The sequence below is a fragment of the Leiobunum rupestre genome, chromosome 11 (genome assembly GCF_980474605.1).
Source record: "Leiobunum rupestre chromosome 11, qqLeiRupe1.1.hap1, whole genome shotgun sequence".
NCBI classification, from domain to species: Eukaryota; Metazoa; Arthropoda; class Arachnida; order Opiliones; family Sclerosomatidae; genus Leiobunum; species Leiobunum rupestre.
The window spans coordinates 34,975,822-34,998,856 of NC_143394.1; the positions used below are offsets into that span (position 1 = coordinate 34,975,822).

At 38.0% G+C, this 23,035-nt stretch overlaps 2 protein-coding genes and 1 long non-coding RNA gene across 4 annotated transcripts; 1 reads left to right on the forward strand and 2 right to left on the reverse strand.

The window, feature by feature from the left end:
• Positions 1–12,969: 12,969 nt before the first annotated feature.
• Positions 12,970–15,026, reverse strand: or (AP-3 complex subunit sigma-2 or). The gene is made up of 5 exons (XM_090162887.1): positions 14,866–15,026; positions 14,671–14,762; positions 14,502–14,613; positions 13,442–13,513; positions 12,970–13,380 (listed from the first exon to the last, which is right to left on the reverse strand). The coding sequence occupies exons 1-5, from the start codon at positions 14,932–14,934 to the stop codon at positions 13,153–13,155; spliced, it is 573 nt and encodes a 190-aa protein (XP_090019013.1). The 5' UTR covers positions 14,935–15,026; the 3' UTR covers positions 12,970–13,152.
• A 2,617-nt stretch (positions 15,027–17,643) lies between these two features.
• Positions 17,644–19,562, forward strand: LOC149922387 (uncharacterized). 2 transcript variants are annotated; one of them, XM_090163510.1, is made up of 4 exons: positions 17,644–17,959; positions 18,019–18,150; positions 18,227–19,047; positions 19,112–19,562. In XM_090163510.1, the coding sequence occupies exons 1-3, from the start codon at positions 17,707–17,709 to the stop codon at positions 18,661–18,663; spliced, it is 822 nt and encodes a 273-aa protein (XP_090019636.1). In that variant the 5' UTR covers positions 17,644–17,706; the 3' UTR covers positions 18,664–19,047; positions 19,112–19,562. The 2 variants fall into 2 exon arrangements, with proteins under 2 accessions (XP_090019636.1, XP_090019635.1); XM_090163509.1 differs by having other exon boundaries at positions 17,645–17,959; positions 18,224–19,047.
• A 147-nt stretch (positions 19,563–19,709) lies between these two features.
• LOC149922388 (uncharacterized) lies at positions 19,710–20,865 on the reverse strand. The gene is made up of 4 exons (XR_016477408.1): positions 20,778–20,865; positions 20,624–20,711; positions 20,325–20,555; positions 19,710–19,932 (listed from the first exon to the last, which is right to left on the reverse strand). It is a non-coding gene; the product is annotated as an uncharacterized LOC149922388 (long non-coding RNA).
• Between the last annotated feature and the right edge of the window lie 2,170 nt (positions 20,866–23,035).

Sequence of the window (23,035 nt, forward strand, 5' to 3'; positions counted from 1 at the left end):
ATTTCAGCTCGAGAAAAGCTTAAAAAGGCTTTGTTCAGAGTATCAGATATTATTCATTCCAAAGTTAAAAAAAAAAACAGTGCAATGACAACACATCACATATTCGAACCATGGATATGCAACCTGTGATGAATAAAACTTACGAATACACTTCCAGCCCTCAAGTCATTTGTCAAGAGAAAGCTAGTCGTCGAGAAATAATAGTTCCTCAAGACGTAGTTGTTCCTCGAGACATAATAGTTCCTCAAGTCGTAGTTTTTCCTCGAGACATAATAGTTCCTCGAGACATAATAGTTCCTCGAGACATCATAGTTCCTCGAGACATAATAGTTCCTCAAGACATAATAGTTCCTCAAGACGTAATTGTTCCTCAAGACGTAATTGTTCCTCAAGACGTAATTGTTCCTCAAGACGTAATTGTTCCTCAAGACGTAGTTGTTCCTCGAGACATTATAGTTCCTCACAACAAAGTCGTTCTTCAAATAGAAACAACGTCTCTAGTCAAAACTACATCCCTAGTCCAAGCTAAATCTGTGATTCCAGAAAAATCTACTCTAGCTGAAGTTGTCCCTTTAATTTCATGTAGAGATGCCACTACTCAAGCGTCTCCTGTTGTACGAAAGACACCATACGTAACTTCTAAACGTAAATATGTAAGAGACAATTATAAATTGAGAAAGCAAGTTGTAGCTCAAAGGAAAATAATTGCAAGCTTAAAAGAAACAATCAAGGAACAAAAAGAAGAGAACCAAAGAAAGGAATATACCCAACTGCGAAAGATTATGGGCGAGAGTATGAGTGGAGATGTAAGAGCCAATTTTTTAATTGAACAAGTACTCGCCTACGGTAAAAAGTCTTTACCGTATAAACATTCAACCTTGAAGATTTGTTGTTTAATTTATAAGAAATCTACAGCTACGTATAACTTTATCCGAGATTTGGATATTTTACATTTCCCGGAACGTACAACGTTAAGAAAATTTCTGGGCAATTCAAGTGGAGCTGACGGTATTACACAGATTGCCAAAGACCGTCTCATTGCCGAGGTTTCCAAATTAAAGCATCCAAATGAAATATTAGGATCTTTAATGCACGATGAAATGGCCATTAAACCAAAGTTATTATATGACAGAAAAATGGATCGATATTTTGGTGAAACAAGCGCAACAGATGAAGACGGTTGTGTTTTGTGTTCCAGGGTCTCTCAACCAATTTTAAACTTCCCGTGGCCTATTTTTTTACCGCCAAATTGACAGCGGAAGAGCTTCACAAAATTACATTGGAGGTGATTAAAGCGGTGGAAGACTGTGGATTCGTTGTTGTCCGGCTTGTTTCAGACAACGCAAAGATTAATACTGCAGCGTTTAAGAAATTTTCTAGTGACAGACAATTACATCACGAAATAGTACATCCCTTAGATCCAGCTAGGAAAATGTTCATCGCCTTTGATCAAAGTCATATAATAAAAAATATAAGAAATCAATTCCTCGACCGTATTATGGTGTTTATTGCCCTTCTAATTAACCCCAAATTTGTCACGGACTTATATCTCGCTCAAAGCAATGCGTTAATGAAACCAGTAAGATTTCTAACTAGGAAAATGGTTTTCCCAACGAGCTTTGAAAAAATGAATGTAAGAAGAGCAGTACTATTATTCTCTCATCCGATGACAGCAGCTTTAAAAACAATTACATTATTGGCCCTTGTAACGGAATTTGTGCAATCCTCACTCCATTTGTTTCCTCGGGTACAAGTGCTTCAATCATATGTAAGAGAAATTCTACCTTACTTCGAAAAACCCCTAATGTGCAACGAATGCAAGAATTTCTCATCACGGGAAAGTCAAGATTTACGGAAAATCCTTCTAGAGAAGTTCTTGAGAGCTCTTTTAGATAATCACGCTAAAGATGCCTCAGATCGAAAAGAAAAAAAAATTAAACACCAAGCCCTTATCTAGAAAAGTTCTCAAAGTTTGAAATACTAGGAAAATACTGATATGTATGTGGGTGGTCGATATGGAAAATATCTTTCTACTCCCATTAGTGATATTTTGGAAAACAAGTATCTGATTTCATGTTCCAGTATTAAAAATGTTGATTTTAAAATTTTAATAAACCAATTGAATCAATTATTTGACCATCATGAAACTATCAACTACACATAAACTATATTCTATTTAACATAAGCCTTAATAAGAGTAATACATTTATTAATTCACAAATTATTAAAATTAATAAACTGAAGTTGGCTAATATTGGCCGTGTAGATGAACTAATACATTTTCAGGACCAATGTGAACAAAACTTAAAATTTAAACGCAATGGAAACGAACGCCATCTATTGGGGAAAATAGGAAACTTCAAACAGGGGGGGAATAACTCGTAGTACAATGCTCAGGAAAGAGGGAACCCAGGCCTTGATATAACGGAGGCAACGAACAGATAGATTCGGGAGGAAGGGAGCGGAAATTGAGAGAAAGTTGAATGGACAATAGAAAGAAAAGAAAGAAAATTTAGGGAAATACCCCGGGCAAGCACGTGTCCCCTCCAGGTCGGATACATAGATATAAGAAATGTATATAAAGGTCTAGATAAATTTCGGGGCGTCTAAGCCTAACATAAAATACGGAATGGACACCTAGCAGACACCGAGGAAGGCACGCGACCAACCTTTCCGCCGGCCGTAGTCTTTAGACACCATCTGTTGGTGACTTTTAGTATAATTTTTCAGAAGGAGACAATAGCTCTCGCAACGATAGCACGAGCCTTCTTACCGATAGATAGCGCCTTATAAGGATAGCCTGCAGAAATTACGCGTTTCTGCTAGCTGTCACCTACGTATTAACTCCCTTAGAAATATTTTATCTAGACCTTTATATACGTTTCCTATATCTATGGTCGGATACAAGGTCATAGGGGGTCCAGTAAACGCGACGAGAGCCGCACCAAGAAAACGACCTTGCTCTTCTTTATAGCCTATATTTTTTTTACCTGGGGGTCCACAAATTGATTTTAAGGGGCCCAGTTAGAGCCACCTCAAGCAGTGTTGGCGCTAGGAGTAGACTACACAGGAAATAGCCTACTTTTTATTCTGCTTAGGGGCCTTAAAACGATTTTTTGGGATCTCGATGGAAGTTCTTCAAGTTAATTTGTGAGGCCTCATATACATATATATTCTGTTAAATTTTGCCAAGTCTAAAAGGGGCCCACTTTTGATAAATAAATTTAGCCTAGCCATCTGAAAACCCTGGCAGTGGCTTAAACAAGGGGTTGTCTCCTTGTCGAATTCCTTCTTTTAGGCCCTAACCTAATTGTAGCTGCGTTTGTACTAAATCTTTAAAACATTTTTTTCTCATTTGACTCATTTGGCTAAGCCGCAACGACTGAGGGTAAACGAAGTTTAATTGACCACACCGGCGTTTGAAAAATCTGGGAAAAATCCTATTTTGTACGATAGTAGATACAATATCCTGGGACTTTTCCTGCCTTATTTCTGAAGCTTGCGCGGGAACTTCTTAAAATACAAACGAAGGTCCACCGTGAATTTATTCATGGTTACATTCATCCTTTGTAGCACACAGGAGTCGTTTAAGCGTCGGACTGTGGTCGAACAGTCTGTTTTTGATACATGACCAAAAGGCGACCTTAAAAGTCTGAAAATTCTTGTGTTAAAACTTTTCTTAGTCAGCTAGAGTACCCACCGTAATAGGCGAAACTATAAAGTCCAGGGGGGGCTGAAAAGCTGGTAGTCACGTGACTTTCTGGAGAACAGCAGCGCCATCTATCCTAAGAAATGCGAACTATTATTCATTTTATTTAAATTTTGACAAATTCGTCTAATTATTATTATTATTTAAAACATCTTGTAATAGAAAGGTGGAAATTCATTAGCTGTCTGCAATATCTGGAAGGAATTATTTTTGCTTTCCCGTCGCACGGACAACTATGAACACGAGTTACCGAATCGAAGTTGGCTGTGATATGGTAGTCACGTGTTTTTATTTTCCCATTTTAACAGGTTGGTTAAGACTAAATTTATTTTATAGTTTCGCCTATTTTCCTATAGTCCAATTGCCGACGACTCCAAAAATACCTTACGCTGTTCCTAATAAATGAGAATACATTTAATCCCTGATTTTATGTGGTTTCAAGAAGGCAAAATAATACTTCCGAATTGCTTTCATTTACTCGTGCTCTGTGATTAGTGGTAAAACTAGCGGGCGAGTGTCGTGAACAAAGGGCTAAAGTTAGTTTTCCTCACAGCGTATTGCGTTTTCTTACCGCTATAGCACCATTTGAAAACGTTTCTGAACCGCAATATCATTGAGCGTTAATTCTAGGAATATGAAAACACTGAATCCTTCTATACTGATTAATGCGTGAACGGTCTGAATTGGTCCAGTTGCGACTGAAACTCTCTAACTAGACTCTTGAATTAAGGTCATCTCTTAATTTGTCCTCAGTTAAGCCTTAAGCGTTTTTTTCTGGAATTTCAGAACTAAATATCACCTTGTCCTTACGTGATGGGTCGATATTTGCTATCGTAACCTTTGTTGAGTAAAACTAAAGAATTAAAAAAAAAAAACAATTCAAATTTAATATAAAAAGTTTAGTTTCTGAGAAACAAACTATGGAACTATTAAAATAATTTATTTTCTTAAACGGCATATAAATATCACCCCTATTCAAAAATCTGGTTCTCGTTCGAACCCCACTATACTTTTAGGCATATAAGTAACTTAAACCAAATTCTCGTAAATGAGCAAACTACTAACTTTTTAGTTTCTCTCAACTTTTTATCTCGGGCCCAGCATGGTTTTCTTAAGAATCGTTCCTGCGTATCTAACCTGCTTGAAGCTACAAATTTTTGGTTCAGATGGCTTGATGAGGGGTTTAGTGTTGATGTCATTTATCTTGATTTCTCTAAAGCCTTTGACTCTATTCCCCACTCCTGCCTTCTGGATTCTCTCCGTTCTGCTAGTATTACTGGTAATGCTCTGGTATGGCTCGAGAACTACTTGTGTGGTTGTAGGCAGTTGGTTGTCGTGGATGGGCAGCAGTCCGGCTGGGCTGATGTGGACAGAGGAGTGCCCCGGGGCTGTGTCCTTGGGACGCTCCTTCTTCAATTAATGTCCTGGAGCTTCAGGTTAACTAGGATGCTGTTGTGGTTTGGGCCAGGGACTATGGTTTGCCTTTTAATGATGGGAAATGAGCGGTTCTCCACTTAGCCCCCAAGAATTCCAATTTCACTTACTCAATTAATGGTAATCCCCCTAAGTCCAATCTATCTGAGCTGACCATGCTAATATTGTAGACCCAGCCTTTAAATTCTCCTCTCATACCAATAAAGTTACTAAGCATATCCGTTCCGTTGTTCGACTTGTCCACCGGAATTTAAACTTCCGTTCCCCCAAATTAAATTAAATTAAATTTAGTAAATTTTTTATATTTTGTGGCATTTTAAAAATTTTAGGCTATTTTTAAGATGTTTTTAGGAAATTTTGAGGTCATGTTTAGTATAAAATAAACTTCGTTGATATGGTTTAAATTTTTTGTACTATTATTTTCTTTATAGTTAAAAAGCTTGAATGATGCCCTGTTCTATCTGAAATAAATTTGTAGTATTTTCCTACTTGTAGTAAAAGAAATGTTTTAATTAAAAAAAAACATTAATTAGTCCTGAATGTTATGAATTCCTGTGATCCGCTATCATACTTCACCCCGGTGTACCCTAACCCAAGTAACCCCATATCAGAGTACAGGCCCGTAACCAGCCACCAAAACTCGGGGGCGCTCAAATTGGGGGGGGGGGGGGGCGGTATTGCCTTGATACTAAAAATCTTAATTTTTAACTCCCACTCCTGAAATTAGTAAAGTAATTGGCTTTTTTGACTTCGTTATTAAAAATACAGGTAACCATACAGTTGGGAATAAATAGAGGTACAACTAAATCTGGCTGGCGCGGGACCAATTTCCTTCAATAAGGAGACTTTATCAACTTTATCGTTCTACCGTGGCGGCATCTGTCTCTAGTGGTGGTAACTATATTGCAATTGAATTTTTTCGCGAATCTGATGCGAAATTGAAATGTAATATTACTCGTAACAAACAAACCTTTGAAGTTGTTTAAAAATAATTTTATTCTGTCAACACGATCCTTTTTAACTCAAGTTACGGTGAGTTATCTAATAATTATTTATTTTTAGCCATATAACTTTACAAAATATAGATGGCGCTACCACCTAATTATAAAGATGAATTTCGTACAGTCTTATCAGAACAGGTCCCGCGTAACCATGGCAACCGAAATCGTAATTGTAATTCTAGCAGTATTATTCCCAATTCAATGCAGGTAACCGATGTTATATGATATTAGCATATTAGTTGGTAGTTGAGCAGAACAATCGTTTTTTTTGGGTCGGTCGGGTTGGGGATGCTCAAGTATTCATTTGGGGGCGCTGAGTATCTCTCATATCCGCGGCTGTCAGCGTAGCATTTACTCAACTCTCCAAGATACAAGGGTTGAACACTACCCATGTAGCACGACGGCGGCTTACCGACGATGTCGGCCCATGGTTGGCCCGTGGTCTCGACCATTGTAGTTGGCATTGCCGACATTTGAGGGTCGAAATGTAGCTTTTTTTCTAGGAACCTTGCGAAATATCGTCGGCCCAACGGATATTTCTTAACGGCTCTTCGACTTTAAAACTTGGTATCTGCCAACTCTAAAACAGCATGACGGCGGTTTATTTACGGTATCAGCCCATGGCTGGGCCGTGGTCCCGACCATTGTAGTTGGCGTTGCGGACATTTGAGGGTCGAAATGTCCGCCTAAAATATCATCGGCCCAACAGATATTCCTTGACGGTTCTTCGACTTTAAAACTTAGTACCTACCAACTCTAAAACTATTGAAGAATCGTAGCAAAATAAGGTCGGGCCGACGTCGACGCATTACGAAAATCTGTATTTTCGACCCTACTAGATTTAATTTTTTGTCATTTTAACCGATAGACATGTGTGGTATACTAATTGAGGCATTCAAATTGCCGATAGACTAATACTAAAATCTATCGTGGAAAAGATCCCATATTTCAAACTTCTATACCAGAAGTTAATAAAAATTTGGGACCTTGTGAACTATACCCGTTTCAAATAAATTAATCTACACCCATGTGACCTATGCCAGAGGGGACTTATTATAAAATAATAGATTTTTCGACTGTCTATTTGAACTCTTTCATAGTCGTAGACGTCATACCTGTAGTTAATTAAAAATTATTTACTTTTTCTTTTATTATAGAGGAATATTTCCTAGTTTTGTGCGACGTAATCACAAATATAACGTCGTACATCAGTTGGCAATTGGTCGGCTAGTATATAAAAGATTGTACTATTTCGACCTCAAAAAGTACATTCGACCAACTGTTATTTAAAGATGCTAAGTAAATTTCCATTAAACTTATAGTCAGATTAGATATAGTACGGAGTCGCGATTTAAAGGCCAGTCGACGTCCTGCCAAAAAAATTCGCTAGGACATTTTGACGATAAAAAATAATGTGGGCCGATCATGGGCTGACCGTCGGCCGACTTCGACATTGAAGTACATTCGCCTAATTTGTACTTTATAATTAATTTTGAATATTAACAAAAAATATTTTTTTATGCCGACGCAAATTGAAATCTGCATTCTTTGCGACGTGTTACCGACTTTATGCCAGCCATTTTGACGGCATGGCAGAGTCGGCATTCATAATAAAAATAGGGTATGCAACGTGAAAAAGTACAGACGGATTTGCCAACCTATAAACTTCCTAATTTTCGTAATATTCGATTTCAAAATCCTAAGTGTCGGCATAGCCAATCTAAAACAAGTTGGCAAGCCAAAATATACCTCTCCTCGGAAGAATGGTCCCTAATGGTATTAATTTCTCGACACGACCCCCAAAGATATCTCCGCAATTCATAGTTATTTACGAAAAACGTATTCTCGGTTCAGACCCTGCCCGGTATAAAATTTTAATTTTAATTTAAATAATTGAGACGAACCAATCGAGTTTAATTTATTCAGAATATTATAAATTAAGTAGTTACAACAGCGAGTTAGACTTACTAAAACAATGCACAATTGAATTTAACCCTTTTTACAGTACATGTTTATCAGTTTAATATAATACTAAGCAAATTTTAATGAAAGAAATATCTACAGATGGTATTTGTATTTTTCTCGCTTACGAAATACTTGCCGCATCTTTAACGCTCATTTTATTTCAACGCTCGTAGACTTCCAGTTGACGTTGTGACACATACCGCATGAAAAAGACCAATGCCGTGAAAAAGACCAATGCCGTCCAATTTCCAATATCATATAATGACTCGCACACCCAGGAAATCATTGACTGCGTTAGAAATCGTAGATATCCAAATATCCACACCAAATATATTTACAAGAAGCAAAAACCTTACCATCAACAAAGCACAGAGAGCCACTTGACTAACCGCCAGCTCTTAAAGCAATTAACGTTAAATTATCTCCTTTGAATTAACACAACTATATATAGGTCGTTAATAATACCCGTAAATAAATAACAAAAAACTAACAAAGTGGACCACCCACAGGGTCTACCCTTTAACCCTCTTATCTCGGCTGACTGCGCTAAAACAAGATTTAACCTTTAAAATTTAATTCGTAAAAAAACCAGATTAGGCCTTCATAAATTCATTAATAAAAAAGACTTTATTACCTATTATGCTTACGATGCGAGTCTTAATTTCAGTGAACATCAGCAGCTATCGGTGGTTCTGTGGTAGAGCGCTCGACTGCCAAGCCGAATGGCCTGGGTTCGAAACCTGGGTGGCGCATTTGTTTTTAATCAATAGAGAAACGCTAAATTAGAATTTCTTCGATGCAATAATTTCAATTTCAATTCTATTTCAATTAAACCAAAATTTCGTACTCTATTAAATACGCTTCCGATAAAGCTGAAGATATAATTTTCAATAAAGCGTAACAAGTGTCGGTGGCTCTGTGGTAGAACGTCCTCCTGTCAAGCAGGAGGTCCCGGGTTCAAATCCCGCCCGATGCGATCGCTAATTGATACTAAGACGAATACCGTGTACAACTGGTGGAAACCCTGCCATTGGACGTTGAGAGGTAGCATTACACTCAGCACTCGGTCCGTCCCAAAGTCATTAGGAAGAAGTTGGAGAGAAAACGCCCATACAAACACAACAGACACAACATGCACAACCATCAGAACACAGACACAACAAGCTCAACACTCACAACCTACGCATAAACATTACAAAAACGTAATACACCGAACCGTCACGACGGGGAGCGAAAAAACACCATCCAAACCAAACCGCAAATGATTCCGTTAACGCTCACCGTCACACGGTGGTTTTGCCGACCCTTCGAGAAACTGCGCACGCAGTGATTACACTTTGCACCGAAAATGCGAACGCGTTCGCAGCCCTGACAGACAGACAGACAGACAGACCCACAGACAGACACGGTGATTGTATAACCCCTCCTAGGGGACATAGTCCCCCCGGAGAGGTAAAAAGCGTAGGCGCCGTGCCCAAAACAAAGACGGTTTGACCAACCAAAAAACATCCTACTTTTCGACTAAATAGTGATAGAGTCGTTTTGGCCAACATTAAAACGTCACTAAATTATATGTTCGTTAATAAGTTAAAAACGTCAACCCCAAAAATTTCGGGTTGGCTCTTAGTCGGATAAAATGGCCATACTATTTTTTCCGGTGTCCGACAATCGGCCAACGGTAAATTGGAAGATTTGTGCTACATGGGTAGGGGATGTCGTTTCCTCCTGGTGTCCCGTTAATAGTGGTGTTCCTCAGGGTTCGGTGTTAGGACCTACATATTGTTCGTCATATATATCAATGATCTCCCGTTAGCTATTTGGGACTCTTCTATTAGGCTGTTTGCCGATGACTCCAAACTTGGGCGCGAAATCAAATTAGCCCACGATTGTCTATTGTTGCAAAGTGACTTAAACGCTTTGGACTCCTGGGCCTCAACAAATGGGATGAGTTTTAACCCTGATAAATCCACGGTCCTCCATTGTGGTCCTAAAAATCACCTTTTCCAGTACCGGTTGGGTGGTCGGGTCATCAAGGCCAGCGAAATTGTTCGTGACCTTGGCGTCATGTTGGATGGAAAAATTTTGGGCACCACTCACAGTCGGGTGGCTTCTGCCCGCGGCCTCCGTGCCCTGTATGTTTTAATAACGTTCGTTTTCCATTTCTCTATCAAGTCCTTTAAGGTGTTATATCAATCTTATGTCCGTCCGCATCTCGATTATTGTTCGAGTATTTGGGTAAAGGATATTGAGAGGCTTGAGAGAGTGCAACGTAAGGCCACCAAGATGGTCTCTGGCCTTCGTTCTCTGTCTTACCCTGAACGTCTTGAGCACCTTGGGCTGTTGTCCCTTTCGAATAGGCGTCTGCTAACTGATTTAGTTGAGGCCTTCAAACTCATTTATGAGTTGTATGATGTCCCGGCCACCTCCTTGTTTACCATTCACTGCTATGTTCAACTGCAAGGTCCCCCCCCCAGTTTTTCTACCAAAGGCTAATTTCTTTAAGGGTGACTATGATTCTTTCAGCGCTTTTCTCTCCACTGTTGATTGGTCATTTGTCTTTGGCTCAGCTGACATCTCCGGGTCCTGGTCTGCCTTTCTAATTCTATTAAATGCCAGTATTGATCATCAAACCCCCTGCGGCCCCTATTCTCCCCGCAAGGACAATCCGTAGCAGAAATTACAAATCCGCTTCTTGGTCTAATCTCGTGCGTGCGAAAAAACGTGGTGTTTCCGCTACTGTTCTGAAAAGTACCGTAGGGCTCACAAAGCTCACACGTCACATTGTAGAAATATCCGTAGGAAATACGAAATTAACCTTACCACCCTAATAAATAGTAATCCTAAGTCCTTTTGGGCACACATCAATTGCTTTCGCTCCTCGAGATTAAATCTTACCGAACTCAAAAAACCTGATGGAACCTTTACCTCATCGGCATCCGAAGCCGCAAATATTTTAAACGACTTTTTTGCCTCCACCGTAAACAATCAGGGATCTGCAACCCCCATTCTTCCAGGACTAGCTCCGCTCTTCCTACCCTATCGAAATTTACATGTGAACCTCACGACATCTATCACTTGCTTTCCAATATCAATGCTAATAAATCCCCGGGACTTGATGGTTTTCATCCGTTCCTACTCAAATCTTTAGCCAACGCTCTTACCTTCCCTCTCTATTTAATTATATATTGTTCCTTTTCCCAATGTGAGCTCCCCTCTGCATGCTTGGAAGGAAGCTAACATTACCCAAATTCATAAATCTGGCTCTCGTTCCGATCCTACCACATTTCGCCCAATTAGTAACTTAAACCACACTCCAAAACTGTCTGAATCCTTAGCCCACGGACAACTACGATCATTTCTTCTTTCCACAAATTTATTTTCGCCCTTTCAACACGGATTTTTAACTAATCGCTCTTGTCTGACAAATTTGCTCCACGCTACTATAGCACCTGGTCCAGATGGCTTGACGAGGGTTACACCGTTGACGTCATTTACTTGGAATTCTCCAAGGCATTTGACTCTATCCCTCACTCTTGCCTTCTGGATGCTCTTCACTCTGCAGGTGTCGTGGGGGACGCATTAGCGTGGATTGAGAACTACTTGCATGACCGCCGTCAACGGGTTGTCCTTCAGGGCGAAGCATCCTCCTGGAGTCCTATTGGAAAGGGTGTCCCCCAAGGAGCGATCCTGGTGCCCCTCCTTTTTAATGTCCTAATAAACTCAATGCCAGAGGCAGTCGTCTTCGGGCTCTTATTGTTTTTTGCAGACGACTCCAAACTATCAGCCAAATTAAAGTCGATCTCCGATTGTTTGCGTTTGCAGGCGGACCTTGATTCGGTTACAGTCTGGGCCACTAAACACGGGCTGTCCTTTAAAGGGCAACGCAAGTGAGCTGGCATTTGTGTGAATATGTATGCAAAGTGCGAAATTTACGGTAAACTCTGCGTGGTCTCGTTACTTTTTCTTTATTTTGCCACAGAGCTTGCGTTGCCCTTTAACAGTTCTAAGTGTTCGGTGCTCCATCTTGGATCCAAAAACTTTAATCATACTTATTACGTCGCTGTGGTACCACTAAAGACTACTCTCTCAGAGCGTGACCTCGGTGTCATCATTGATCCTGCCCAAAAATGTAGTTCTCACACCAACAAAATCACTAAACGCGTTCGCACGATAGCTGGACTAGTTCGTCGCAACCTCTACTTTCGCTCCCCACATTTTATTTGCACACTATACAATACTCTGGCTCTCCCAATTTATGATTATTGTTCCCCTATCTGCACCCCCCACCTTGCATCTGATCAATTGGCACTTCAAAAGCCCCAAAACCGCTTTCCAAATTAACCACCAAATATCAATCCTTTCCCGCACCTTCTCGACTTAAATCTCTTAAAATACAATCAGTTACAATTCGACATAAAATTAACAACCTTAGTTTGCTGCATATTTTTTTTTTTATAACAACCTGGTTCTTGACTTCAATGAATTCTTCACTGGACTGTACTTGTCATTCCTTAAAACTAAATAAGCCCCGAGCTCTCACTACCACTCGACTTAATTAATTTGCTCACACCGTTAACTCTTTGCCCCAAGAAATTATTTCCCTTAAAAACTATTCCAATTTTCGAACCTCTTTAATAGATCATTTCAATAAGTATTAAATATTTTTTATTTCTTTTTTGTATTTAATAACCTGTTTATCACTGTTCCCTAATCATGTATAACTAAAGCAGGGCGCAATAAGTGAAAACTTTCTTTTCCTGTTCAATAAACTTTATTATAATATAACTATCCCACATGTTTGGAATGCATGGGAGCAGAAATTCTTGGTAATGTAAGAGTGCATGATGTGTGAATGTGTATATTCAAAAAAAAGACTGTTTATTGGAAATATCATAGTGTATAGGTCACTTTACACTCTCTGGTAATATATTTACAGAAGCAATTCCATTTTGGAATGCATATTATATTACAATGTACATATAAATTGAAATGTTTGGTAGAAATGATAATTTATTTTAATGAAACATAATCTCCCACTGGATGTCAGAATTTCAAGTTCCCCAATGATGGAAGATCAGGTAATTTGATTTCTTTGATTTGTTGGGGAAGATTCATGTTTTTGACAGCAGAAACAGCTCTAGCAGGAGCAGAGGACAGCCCAGCTTCTTGCTTCTCTATTTTATTCTGATCTTCAATCCTGGTAATTATTTCAGTCATATTTGTTTCTAGAACCATTCCACCCATTACTAGCTCATTCAGAATATAATGTACCTGAAAATATTACACTGTTATGACACTTTAATGTTGGGTTAGCCATTTAAGTATAAATTACTTTATCAACGTGAAATATTAAATCAAGTTCGCACACGTTTTCAAAACACTTGTCTAGGGTTTCAACAAAAACCTAGAAATACAAAATATTTAATACATTTTATGAGAAATATAATAAAAAATTTCTCTGTCTGAATCACAAATTTGTATGCAGAAAAGTTTATTTCAAAGAACAATTAAAAACTTTGGCTAATGATGATGTAAAACTAAAATCATAAGGTCGAGATTATGATATGACTCAGCTGTCCCATGGAAAAAATCAAAATGCTGTTACATTAACTTTAATTGCTACTACTAGCAAAGACTAGACAACACTTGTACAATCCCTATTAAAAGTTTCGGGTCATTTTCTCTTGACAGCCATTTTGTTTCTATTTTTTGTAAAGAATACCTTCACAAAAATAATGCGCCAGCACTACTTGGGCGTTTTTCTATTTCCGGCTTTGCTCACGCCCAAATGTTGCTTGTGCATTATTTTTCACTGCATATTATTTCTTTGAAGGTATTCTTTCCCAAAACCCGAAGTTGGTTCTCTACATAAAATAGCAACAAAATGGCTGCCAAGACAAAACTGCCAGAAACTTTTGATGAGCTTTAATATAAATGTTTTTAGCGCAAAATATAGGTTGTTCTTTCATGGGCCAGTTAAGTTTGGTCTTTGCAAATAGAGAGCAAAAACTTCATCCATACCTAATATAATTTAATAGTTCTTTCTATAAATTTTTTATGCTTATCCAACTTGTTAAAAGTAGACGTATAACATGTTGCTCTTACGTCACAAGACTTAGCTTTGGCAAAATTATCTTAGCACGCGCGATTTGCACGACCATTAGAAAATAGGAAGCTCCTCGTGATTCAAGCGCGCGCTCGAAGTTGTTGGAAAAGGTAAATATAGTGACGTAAGAGCTACATTAAAACAAGAAGGCCATGTTACTTTATAGAGAGAACTATTGCTACTGATTTACACTGGAAGCTATTGAGCCCAAATTTTACATGGGCACAATTTTTAAAAGCAATTTTCCATAACATACATAAGAAGAGTAACCAGTCTACAGTCTTACTTGAATTAAATCCAAAATACCAAGTTCACTTTCAGAAGAATCAACACAGAAAACAAAATAGAGAGTAGCGTAATGCCGATATATAAGTTTATAGTCGGAGCCCCCGATTAAACTGAAAAAAGCTTTCTTTAGTACAATCAAATTTAAAATTTGGGTTTAATTAATCTACCTTCCACCTTCCAAAAAATTGCAAACATTGTCATCCCTCTTGGAAACTAGCTGAAACGTTTCTCGAATAATTTGCTGCTGCATATCTTCTTGCTAAAAAACCAAAAAAATGCAAATTTGTACAACACAAGATGTAAACATATAACTAAGGAAAGACCTCGTACTATTTTCCTAACGTTTTGTTAGATAAACTTACGTAATATTGATAAAATTTTGATAATCTGGGTTTTCCATGATTGTTGAATACCAAAATAGCTTTAATCATAATTTATTTTAAATTTAAATGTAAAAACGTTCTAAACAACATGGAAATTGTTGATAGCAACGTCGGCGATTCCGATCACGTGATATCAAGAAAATGCTCAGTTCAGTCACGGCCAACTTTGATCATGCGCTGATTAGTTGGCTGTGGTTCAGTTCTTTTCCCACCCCAGGCTTGATTTCCAATCTAGTGTACGTAGTTAGTAGTTATATTATCTTTGGTCCCATTTGGCAAGGCTCTGCTATAGCACAGCCAACTTTGACACTCGAGCAATAGCGGTCAACCCATTCGCCGAAATTCCATGAACAAGGATAAACCATGCTATAAACTATTGGCATTCAGCGCCACGCAACGCAAAAACTATTCTGAAAATAATTTTCCGCTAGGGGCGCTCAACGCCGAGAGATATTTTTGTTGGTAGGCTAACAGAAACTTCAACGAATGGTTTGGCCGCTATTGCGCGAGTGTCAAAGTTGGCCATAGAAATCTTATACTCCTACCTAGAATCAAAAATATATATAAAAACCATGGTTTTTATATATATTTTTGCTAGAATGCTCCGGTATACGGGAGAACCTGACGCCAAGACATTTTGTAGCAATGACTAATGTATATAGTCTTTGCTTAAGCTTCAGCCAATCAGCGGCCATTCATTGACTACGGCAAGCCGCTAGCGCCATAACATGGCGGTTAAAAATAGTAGAAGCTCAGACGACAGTGGCGTAGCTAGGAAAATTTGACCTATGGCAAACCATAGAAATTGCGCCCCTTCCTAGGTGGTCAGAATTATAGGAAATGGAATATAAGTGAAACCATAAGTGGATCATTCTCTCTAAGTATACAAATTCCGGGTCTCGGTCGGGTATCTTAGTCTGGGTTTCGTGACGTCAGAGCTTGTATAGAGAGCAAACTCCAGAGATAACATTTTTGAAAATATTTCGGCGGAGGCGCCACCGAGTGGTCAAGACGGCAACTAAAGGGGCGTTTATTGAACAAAACTCAACACTTGCATCTGAAACTGACCTTGAACAAATATGGTACAGGTTTTTTGGGGGGAGAAATTTGAAGAGCCAACCGCCAAAATTTCTCTCTCTCGGGCACTCGAGACACGTTTCAGACGTGAGACGTACCATGAGAGATGTATGAAACGTTAGATTCGGCAGTATAAATTCAGAGTGAAGTTGAGGTGATACACAGTATAGGGCGGTTGTAAAGGGCTGCCAGACCGACCCCGACAAAGATTCTAATCATAGGTAGCATAGCGTTTTGTCTACTTAAAAAGAATGATCCACTTATGGTGAAACTTTAGTTTTTTTTTAATAACTATAATCTTTTATTGTACAAGAAATATTGTGTAATTCGAAACCAACTTTATAGTGTTACCTTCCTTGCTTTGATTCACGAAAATTTGTCAATAATATCACCCCAGGCATTTTTCCAGGAAGTAACCTGAATCTAATTTCAACTTAGAGATATATATAACGGAAATATAAACATTAAAAAAAACCTAAAACACAACACCAAAGCAGACCGCCAAAAAAATTTAAAACATAATTTGGCGCCCCCCGTCGAGTTGCGCCCATGGCACGCGCCATGGTTGCCATACCCTAGATACGCCTCTGTCAGACGATTCTTACAGGATCCGTCCATGATCCATTCATGATTCATCCGATCCAAGCTCGCAGAATTCCCATAGGTTTTTGTTGGAATTTTTTCACATGAACCACTTCAACGTTTTTGGATTTTTATTTAAAGGGGCTCCAAAGTTCGGTGGCAAAAAAAAAAAGAAAATATAGCATGCTTTTCATTCCCCCCAACCCCTCACTCGTAAATTTCGCACTTTACTGACTTTACACACATTTTGCCACCGAACTTTGGAGCCCCTTTAAAGGGCAACGCAAGCTCTGTGGCAAAATAAAGAAAAAGTAACGTGCTTTTTAACCCCCTACACCTCCCTTCAGGCCTGGCGAGACCACGCAGAGTTTACCGTAAATTTCGCACTTTGCATACATATTCACACAAATGCCAGCTCACTTGCGTTTCCCTTTAATAATAGTGGTAAGATTTTTTGAACTTTTAGTTTTGTTTTCATATTTACTTATTATAAGGAATATTTAAATGCCATTGTGAGGAAGATAAAATAGAGCGTTACAAAACCCCAACGGGTATTTTTGACAAAAACCTGAGCGGAGCGAGCTAGCGATAATATAAATAATTCAAATATTGAACACATATTTAAAGAAATTAAGGTAATAACTTTTATTTTTATGACATACATATCATAGTAGTTTCAGCCTCTCCAGTTTTTCTTTTTTTTAAGCTAGTCCGGTCTTACTATTGACTTTCAAAAGTCGTTCTAAATTTGGAGGGCGAAAGGTAATTGCACAATATCAGAAATACATGAACCGAAATTATCAGCGTCCTATTCCTCTAACACGGGAGGCAAGTTCCCCGTTTTCCCCCACCTTAGTGGCCGGATGTCATCTTCCCCTCCTCGAAAAGAGAACGTCCCCACCTCCGCGGCGAAGGTTTGAATACGCTACCTGGCGACGGCCGAGCCAAACTTTCTCGAAAAACAAATAAATGAAATATGCTGCTGGGGAAAAATGACAAGTGCATCATGTGTCAGTGGAAGAAAGGCTGTCACCATTAGAAGCAACGTCTAAGGAAAGAATTCGCTAGCGAAACGGGTATAGGTGGCGCTGCCGTCGCTACCCCTGCAGCTTGGTTTTCCGGCGTATAGTGGTGATCAAAATCAAAACAAATCCAAGAAATATGGCGGTTCACATTAACGCTAGACGTGGGAGAAGTTGTGCGGTCCCTTTTTGCAATAATACTGCGCTTAAAAAACGTAAAACTGAAGAAAATAGTGAAGAACCAAAGCCAGGATTATCATTTCATAAATTCCCAAGTTGTAAGAAACTTTTAAATGTATGGTTAACAAAGATAAAGTCGGGGAAAAGGCCTAGTAAGTGGGCTCAGATTTGTAGCGCCCATTTTACAGATGATGACTTCTTGGAAAGAAATGGTGAGATGCAAATAATATTAATTATTTTAAAATAAATTAATCGGAAAACTCATCAATAGATGGTAGATCTGTAAGAAGACGTTTGAAATGTAACTCCATTCCCTCCGAAAAATTGCCATGTAAGCCAATTAAAGAATCAACCGAAGTTAGAATAAAAGAAAGAGCTCAACGTTACGTAAAGCGTTCTAAAGGTATTCTTATTTTATGGTAAACTTTTGTGAAATAATAAATAGAATAATAACATAAATTTAATTTTAAATCAAGCAGTTCTATGTTCAACATCGCCAATAACAGATTCCATTGCTCCAAAAGTTGTTGCAAGCGCAAGTGAACCAGCTCCGGATGATAATGTTTCGTCTGAAGTAACAACTGAAGCCCAAGGAAAGGACAAATCTCACAAACCATCTAGAGTAACGAATGCGTCTATTGGTGTTCAAGTTTATTTGGACCATGGAAAGTATTTTGCTGGGTCAAGAGTTGGAATTTCAAGCAATGGAATGAAAAATGCTGATTTTGTGTCTCTTACTGGCATTGGGAAAGAACTATTTGAAAGCCTTTCAAGTGAGGTTTTAGGGCTTGAAAACCAGAGCGAGCTCGCTAAATTTCTAATGCCTGTAAAAGATAGGGTGTTGTTAACCCTAATGAAGCTCAAGTCAAATTTGACATTTGACGCTTTGGCTTCATTATTTGTCATTTCGAATTGAACAGTTTCAAGTTTTCAACATATTTCAAAAGAACCCTTTGTGCCCTTGCTGAAGTTTTAAAGAAATTTATCTTTTGGCCGGATATAGAAAATATCAGAAGTAACTTTCCTAAATGTTTTAAAGAGTTTAATAATACTCGCATTGTGTTGGACTGTTCAGAAGTACCTATGATGAAGCCCAACACATTTCACGACAGAGTGGCAACCTACAGCCATTATAAAGGAACTCACACAATAAAAATTATCATTGGAATTTCACCTTCTGGCATGATCACGCTCGTTAGCGACCCCTGGGGTGGAAAGGTAAGCGACAAGGAAGTCACCATTGAGAGTGGGGTCATAAATCTTTGTGAACAATTTATTGATGGAATTATGGTTGATAAAGGTATGCATAAAAGTGTAATATGTTAAAAAAAAATATTTTAAAACTCATTTCAACTTAAATTTAGGCTTCCTTATTGAAGATGAATGTGCGGCCAATGGAATAGCTCTACACATCCCTCCCTTTTTGAGAGAAAAAAAAACAGTTTAGTAAGGAAGAAAAATCAAAAAATTGCATCCGCTCGTGTTCACGTGGAGATAAATATTCAAAGAATCAAATTATTTAAAATTTTAAATGATAAATTTTACCTTGATTTAGTTCCCTACTGTGATGAAATTCTGAAGGTCATATGTGGATTAATAAATTTACTAAAACCAATTCTAGCAGATGATAAATTTGATGACTAAGTTTAAATCTTATTTAATGACGATGGTGATTATTTTATTAATTTTTATCAAATAAGTTTAAAAATCTTTTATTATAAATAAGACTTCCAAGTAAAAATTCATTTATAACGTTAATTGATCAAATTCATTTTACTTTTTTTTATATAATACTAATTGGCACAGTGCAAAATAGGAACTTTTTTGTTTTAAAAATCATATTTACCATTACTAGTCAACAGTACATGATTTGAAATAAAAATTGCACAATTTGACTATGTTTTGTAAATGCCTTGCACACATTGGCTCGTAAGGGAGACTAGATAAAATTCGTTCTTCACAATTTTCTAAGCTGTTAATGCAAAAAACAGGTTTCATAACTTTTCTAACGCAATCTAAATCTTTAATTTTTTGTGAATGATAGTGAGCTTGCACGTTAGCCTTCATTTTTTCCCATTTTTGAGGTTTTGATGTACAAGAGATCTCATTATGGAGCTGGTCTAACTCTTCATACCGATTTATGTAAAATAGACCTGCTACACTGTGTTTACAAAATCCAGAGTTTCTAAAAAATAATTTTAAATATGTTAGGGTAACTGCGCTTAAGGAGACAGATATCGCGTACACAAGCTCTGGGTTTCCAAAGGCGCTTAAAAACTCAAAAAGCCAATCTTGGGCGGTTGACCAAACTTTGTCTATGGAGATGAATCAGCAGAAGTTCCCATTTTCGTATTTCCAGCGCCGCTGGAAACCCAGCTTTTGTATTTCAAAAAATCCCAAGTATAAAGAGGAGAGTGAAGCTTGAGCAACATGGTACTACAAATAGCTAACTGCTATGCCTTAATCAATACTTTAACTAAGGGTTGCTTTGCTAATTATTATTATTATTACATTTTTGGGATATGATGTTTATTCTTCATCACACCACAGACAATAATTATAAATAAAAACATTTACCCGCTTTTACAGGAGCAGTTGACACTTTGAATTACATGTTTTTTATCTTCCAATTTCAATACTAGCTTTAAGGAATGTGGTTCCCCACTTGGTGCGCTCGACTGAATTACAAATCCTTCGATTGAAATTAGGCCATCTTCTTCGTGAGAGAAAAAAAACTTGAAAGATCCTTTTGGGCTTTCTCTAAACATCCGTTCTCCTTCTTCCAAATTTCAACCATGGTGAGATTCACTTTTATGGAATAAATAAGAGGTTAAAATAGAATAATATAATAGAATACCAATTAAATGTTAGCATACCTTTTTGAGATGTCATCTTTTATTTCAACAATATTGCTCCAAGGCCCACTCTAACAATGTTTTAAGTAAATCCAAAACGACTTCAAATCTTAATGACAGTATATAATTAGAACCAAACATTATGTCTTTAAACTTGACATTCAATCCTACTTACCAAGAAAACACTAATTCGCTGTTAAAACGTATATAATCCCATCTCATCAGTGGCACACCACTATTTGCTGAATGCTGATCAACACTATATAGTTACGCGCCGTGTGGATAGGGGGCGCTGCCGGAGTTTTCGTTAGCGAATAGCTCAAACAAATATCATCGTAATCAGTTAATTGTTATTAATTAATGGAGCCCAGTTAACGACTAATAAAAACTAGTTTAACTTGACTACGTTAAAAATTATAAACAATAAATATTTGTATTATTTTGTTACAATAATTGTACTTGTTTTATTTGAAAAATAAATCTGAATAGAAACATAAAGGTAGCCTTACTCGTAAACGAAATCATCATTTCTATTGTTTATTTCTACTAGTTCTTTTCTTGTGGTTTATTTCAGTTTCTTCTTCTTCCGTAGCCTTTTGTTTCTTTGGTCTTCCCATATTCTTTGCTACTGCATGTCTAAATATTTTTATCTGGGTTTCATATATCTTAAGTAGTTCCATTAAGTAATTTATATATTTTCTGATTCTAATAAAACTAAGTATTTCTCTGTTCTTTCATACATAAATGGTCTTTTAAGATTAGTTGAAAAGGTTTTTAATTCATCTACTTTTTCCATATTGAACAGCTGCTGCAGCTACCGCCTTCCACTGACCTCTCAAAAACAAAACAAGGCTAAGCCTAGGTTTACAGACCACGTTTCTCACGATCTTCTTCGATGAAATAATTTATCTTAGCCTCACTAGATGGCGGTCTAGTTACCCGTGGTGCATTCGAAATTTTCCCTGTAGTCGCGGGAGGCGGAAAATTAACAAGGCCTCGCTTGTTAACCCTCCCCTTTCGCACGGGGAAATTGCCGTCCGACCAAAATAAGCTCGCTGATAATTTCGGTTCATGTATTTCTGACAATATATTTTAATATTATCATTATAAAATTTCCGTCTGCCATTATAAAATTTCCATCATAAAATTACGTTTGTCATTATAAAATTACGTCTGCCTTAAGTTTGTAATATATTCTTAGACGTTCCCTTTGCAATTCTGGTGCGCGACCGCTTACAACCATGGCACCAAATAAACCCGCTTTCCTACTCAGTCGACGGCTTGCAAAACACCCGTCAAAAAGGCAGCCGTTGATTTCAATACTTCTCCGGCCCACAAAACTAATTCTCCGGCCCACAAAACGCCCGTTAAAAAGGCAGCCGCCTTTCCAGCAAAGTAACTATTTTTCCCGTTAATGAATTTCTAAAATATGGATTTTTTTTTTATTAAATAACGTTATTCTAAAAGGAGAAGACTATGGCTAAGACCTCTTTCGAACGTAGACGAAATCAGTAAGACGTAGCGCATTAGCAGACAGTGACGTAGATAGCACCCCCGCAATGCCGGAGGCCCCCAGGACTTCAGGGGGCCCTAAATTCTTCTCAAAGAATATTCTAAATACCGACTAAAACCCCGAAAAGACTTTCTCTGAGGGGCTCAGGGTCCTAGCTTCGCCACTGTTTTCAGACTTTTCTTACAAATAAAGTTTTAAAACCGACACGTACATTTATGAAAAAGTATTGTTTTCCTTTGGATTACACGCTTTATTGTTTCAATGCACCACAGAACATAAACGACTCCAAAATTAACCCATTTTTCGCTACATATACAATGAGTGGCCAAAAAAACGTCGGCTCCGCAACGCCACCTCGAACCGTTTCCGTAGCGAATATAAATAGATATATATTTTTAAATGATTTTTAGTCAAATTTAAGTCCACTCTTTTATTTATAAAACACGACACCCTGTATAAAACAAAATTTCCGCTCTTAATTTTCGTTTCTGCTTTCAAATTTCGCGCTTGGCATTTCTTGGCATTTTTTCGAGCTCGATCTTGGCATTTTGTAAATCACAGAGTGGCAACACTGCCACTCCTTCGCATTTCTCCCAAGATCTGGGCATATTGAGATCAATCTTGGCATCTGGGTATTTATTTTCAACGCCTTGGTATTTTCCCTAAGGTTTTTTTCTTTCCTGGGATTTTATATTTTTCCTAGGATTTTTTGTGTGAAAAGGTTCAACATGAAAAAAAATGAGGGTAAATAAAAAATTCTGATCGGGCAGTCCCACCAGAGCAGTGGTGGGAATAATCAAGTAACGAATCGAACCAAAGCGTTCGCAATGCTTCAGGAGCCTTTAATTCCGTACGCGCGAGCTGATTTGTATTTTATGAGTTACTGGTTCCACGGCCAACTTTGATCACGCGCTGTTCGC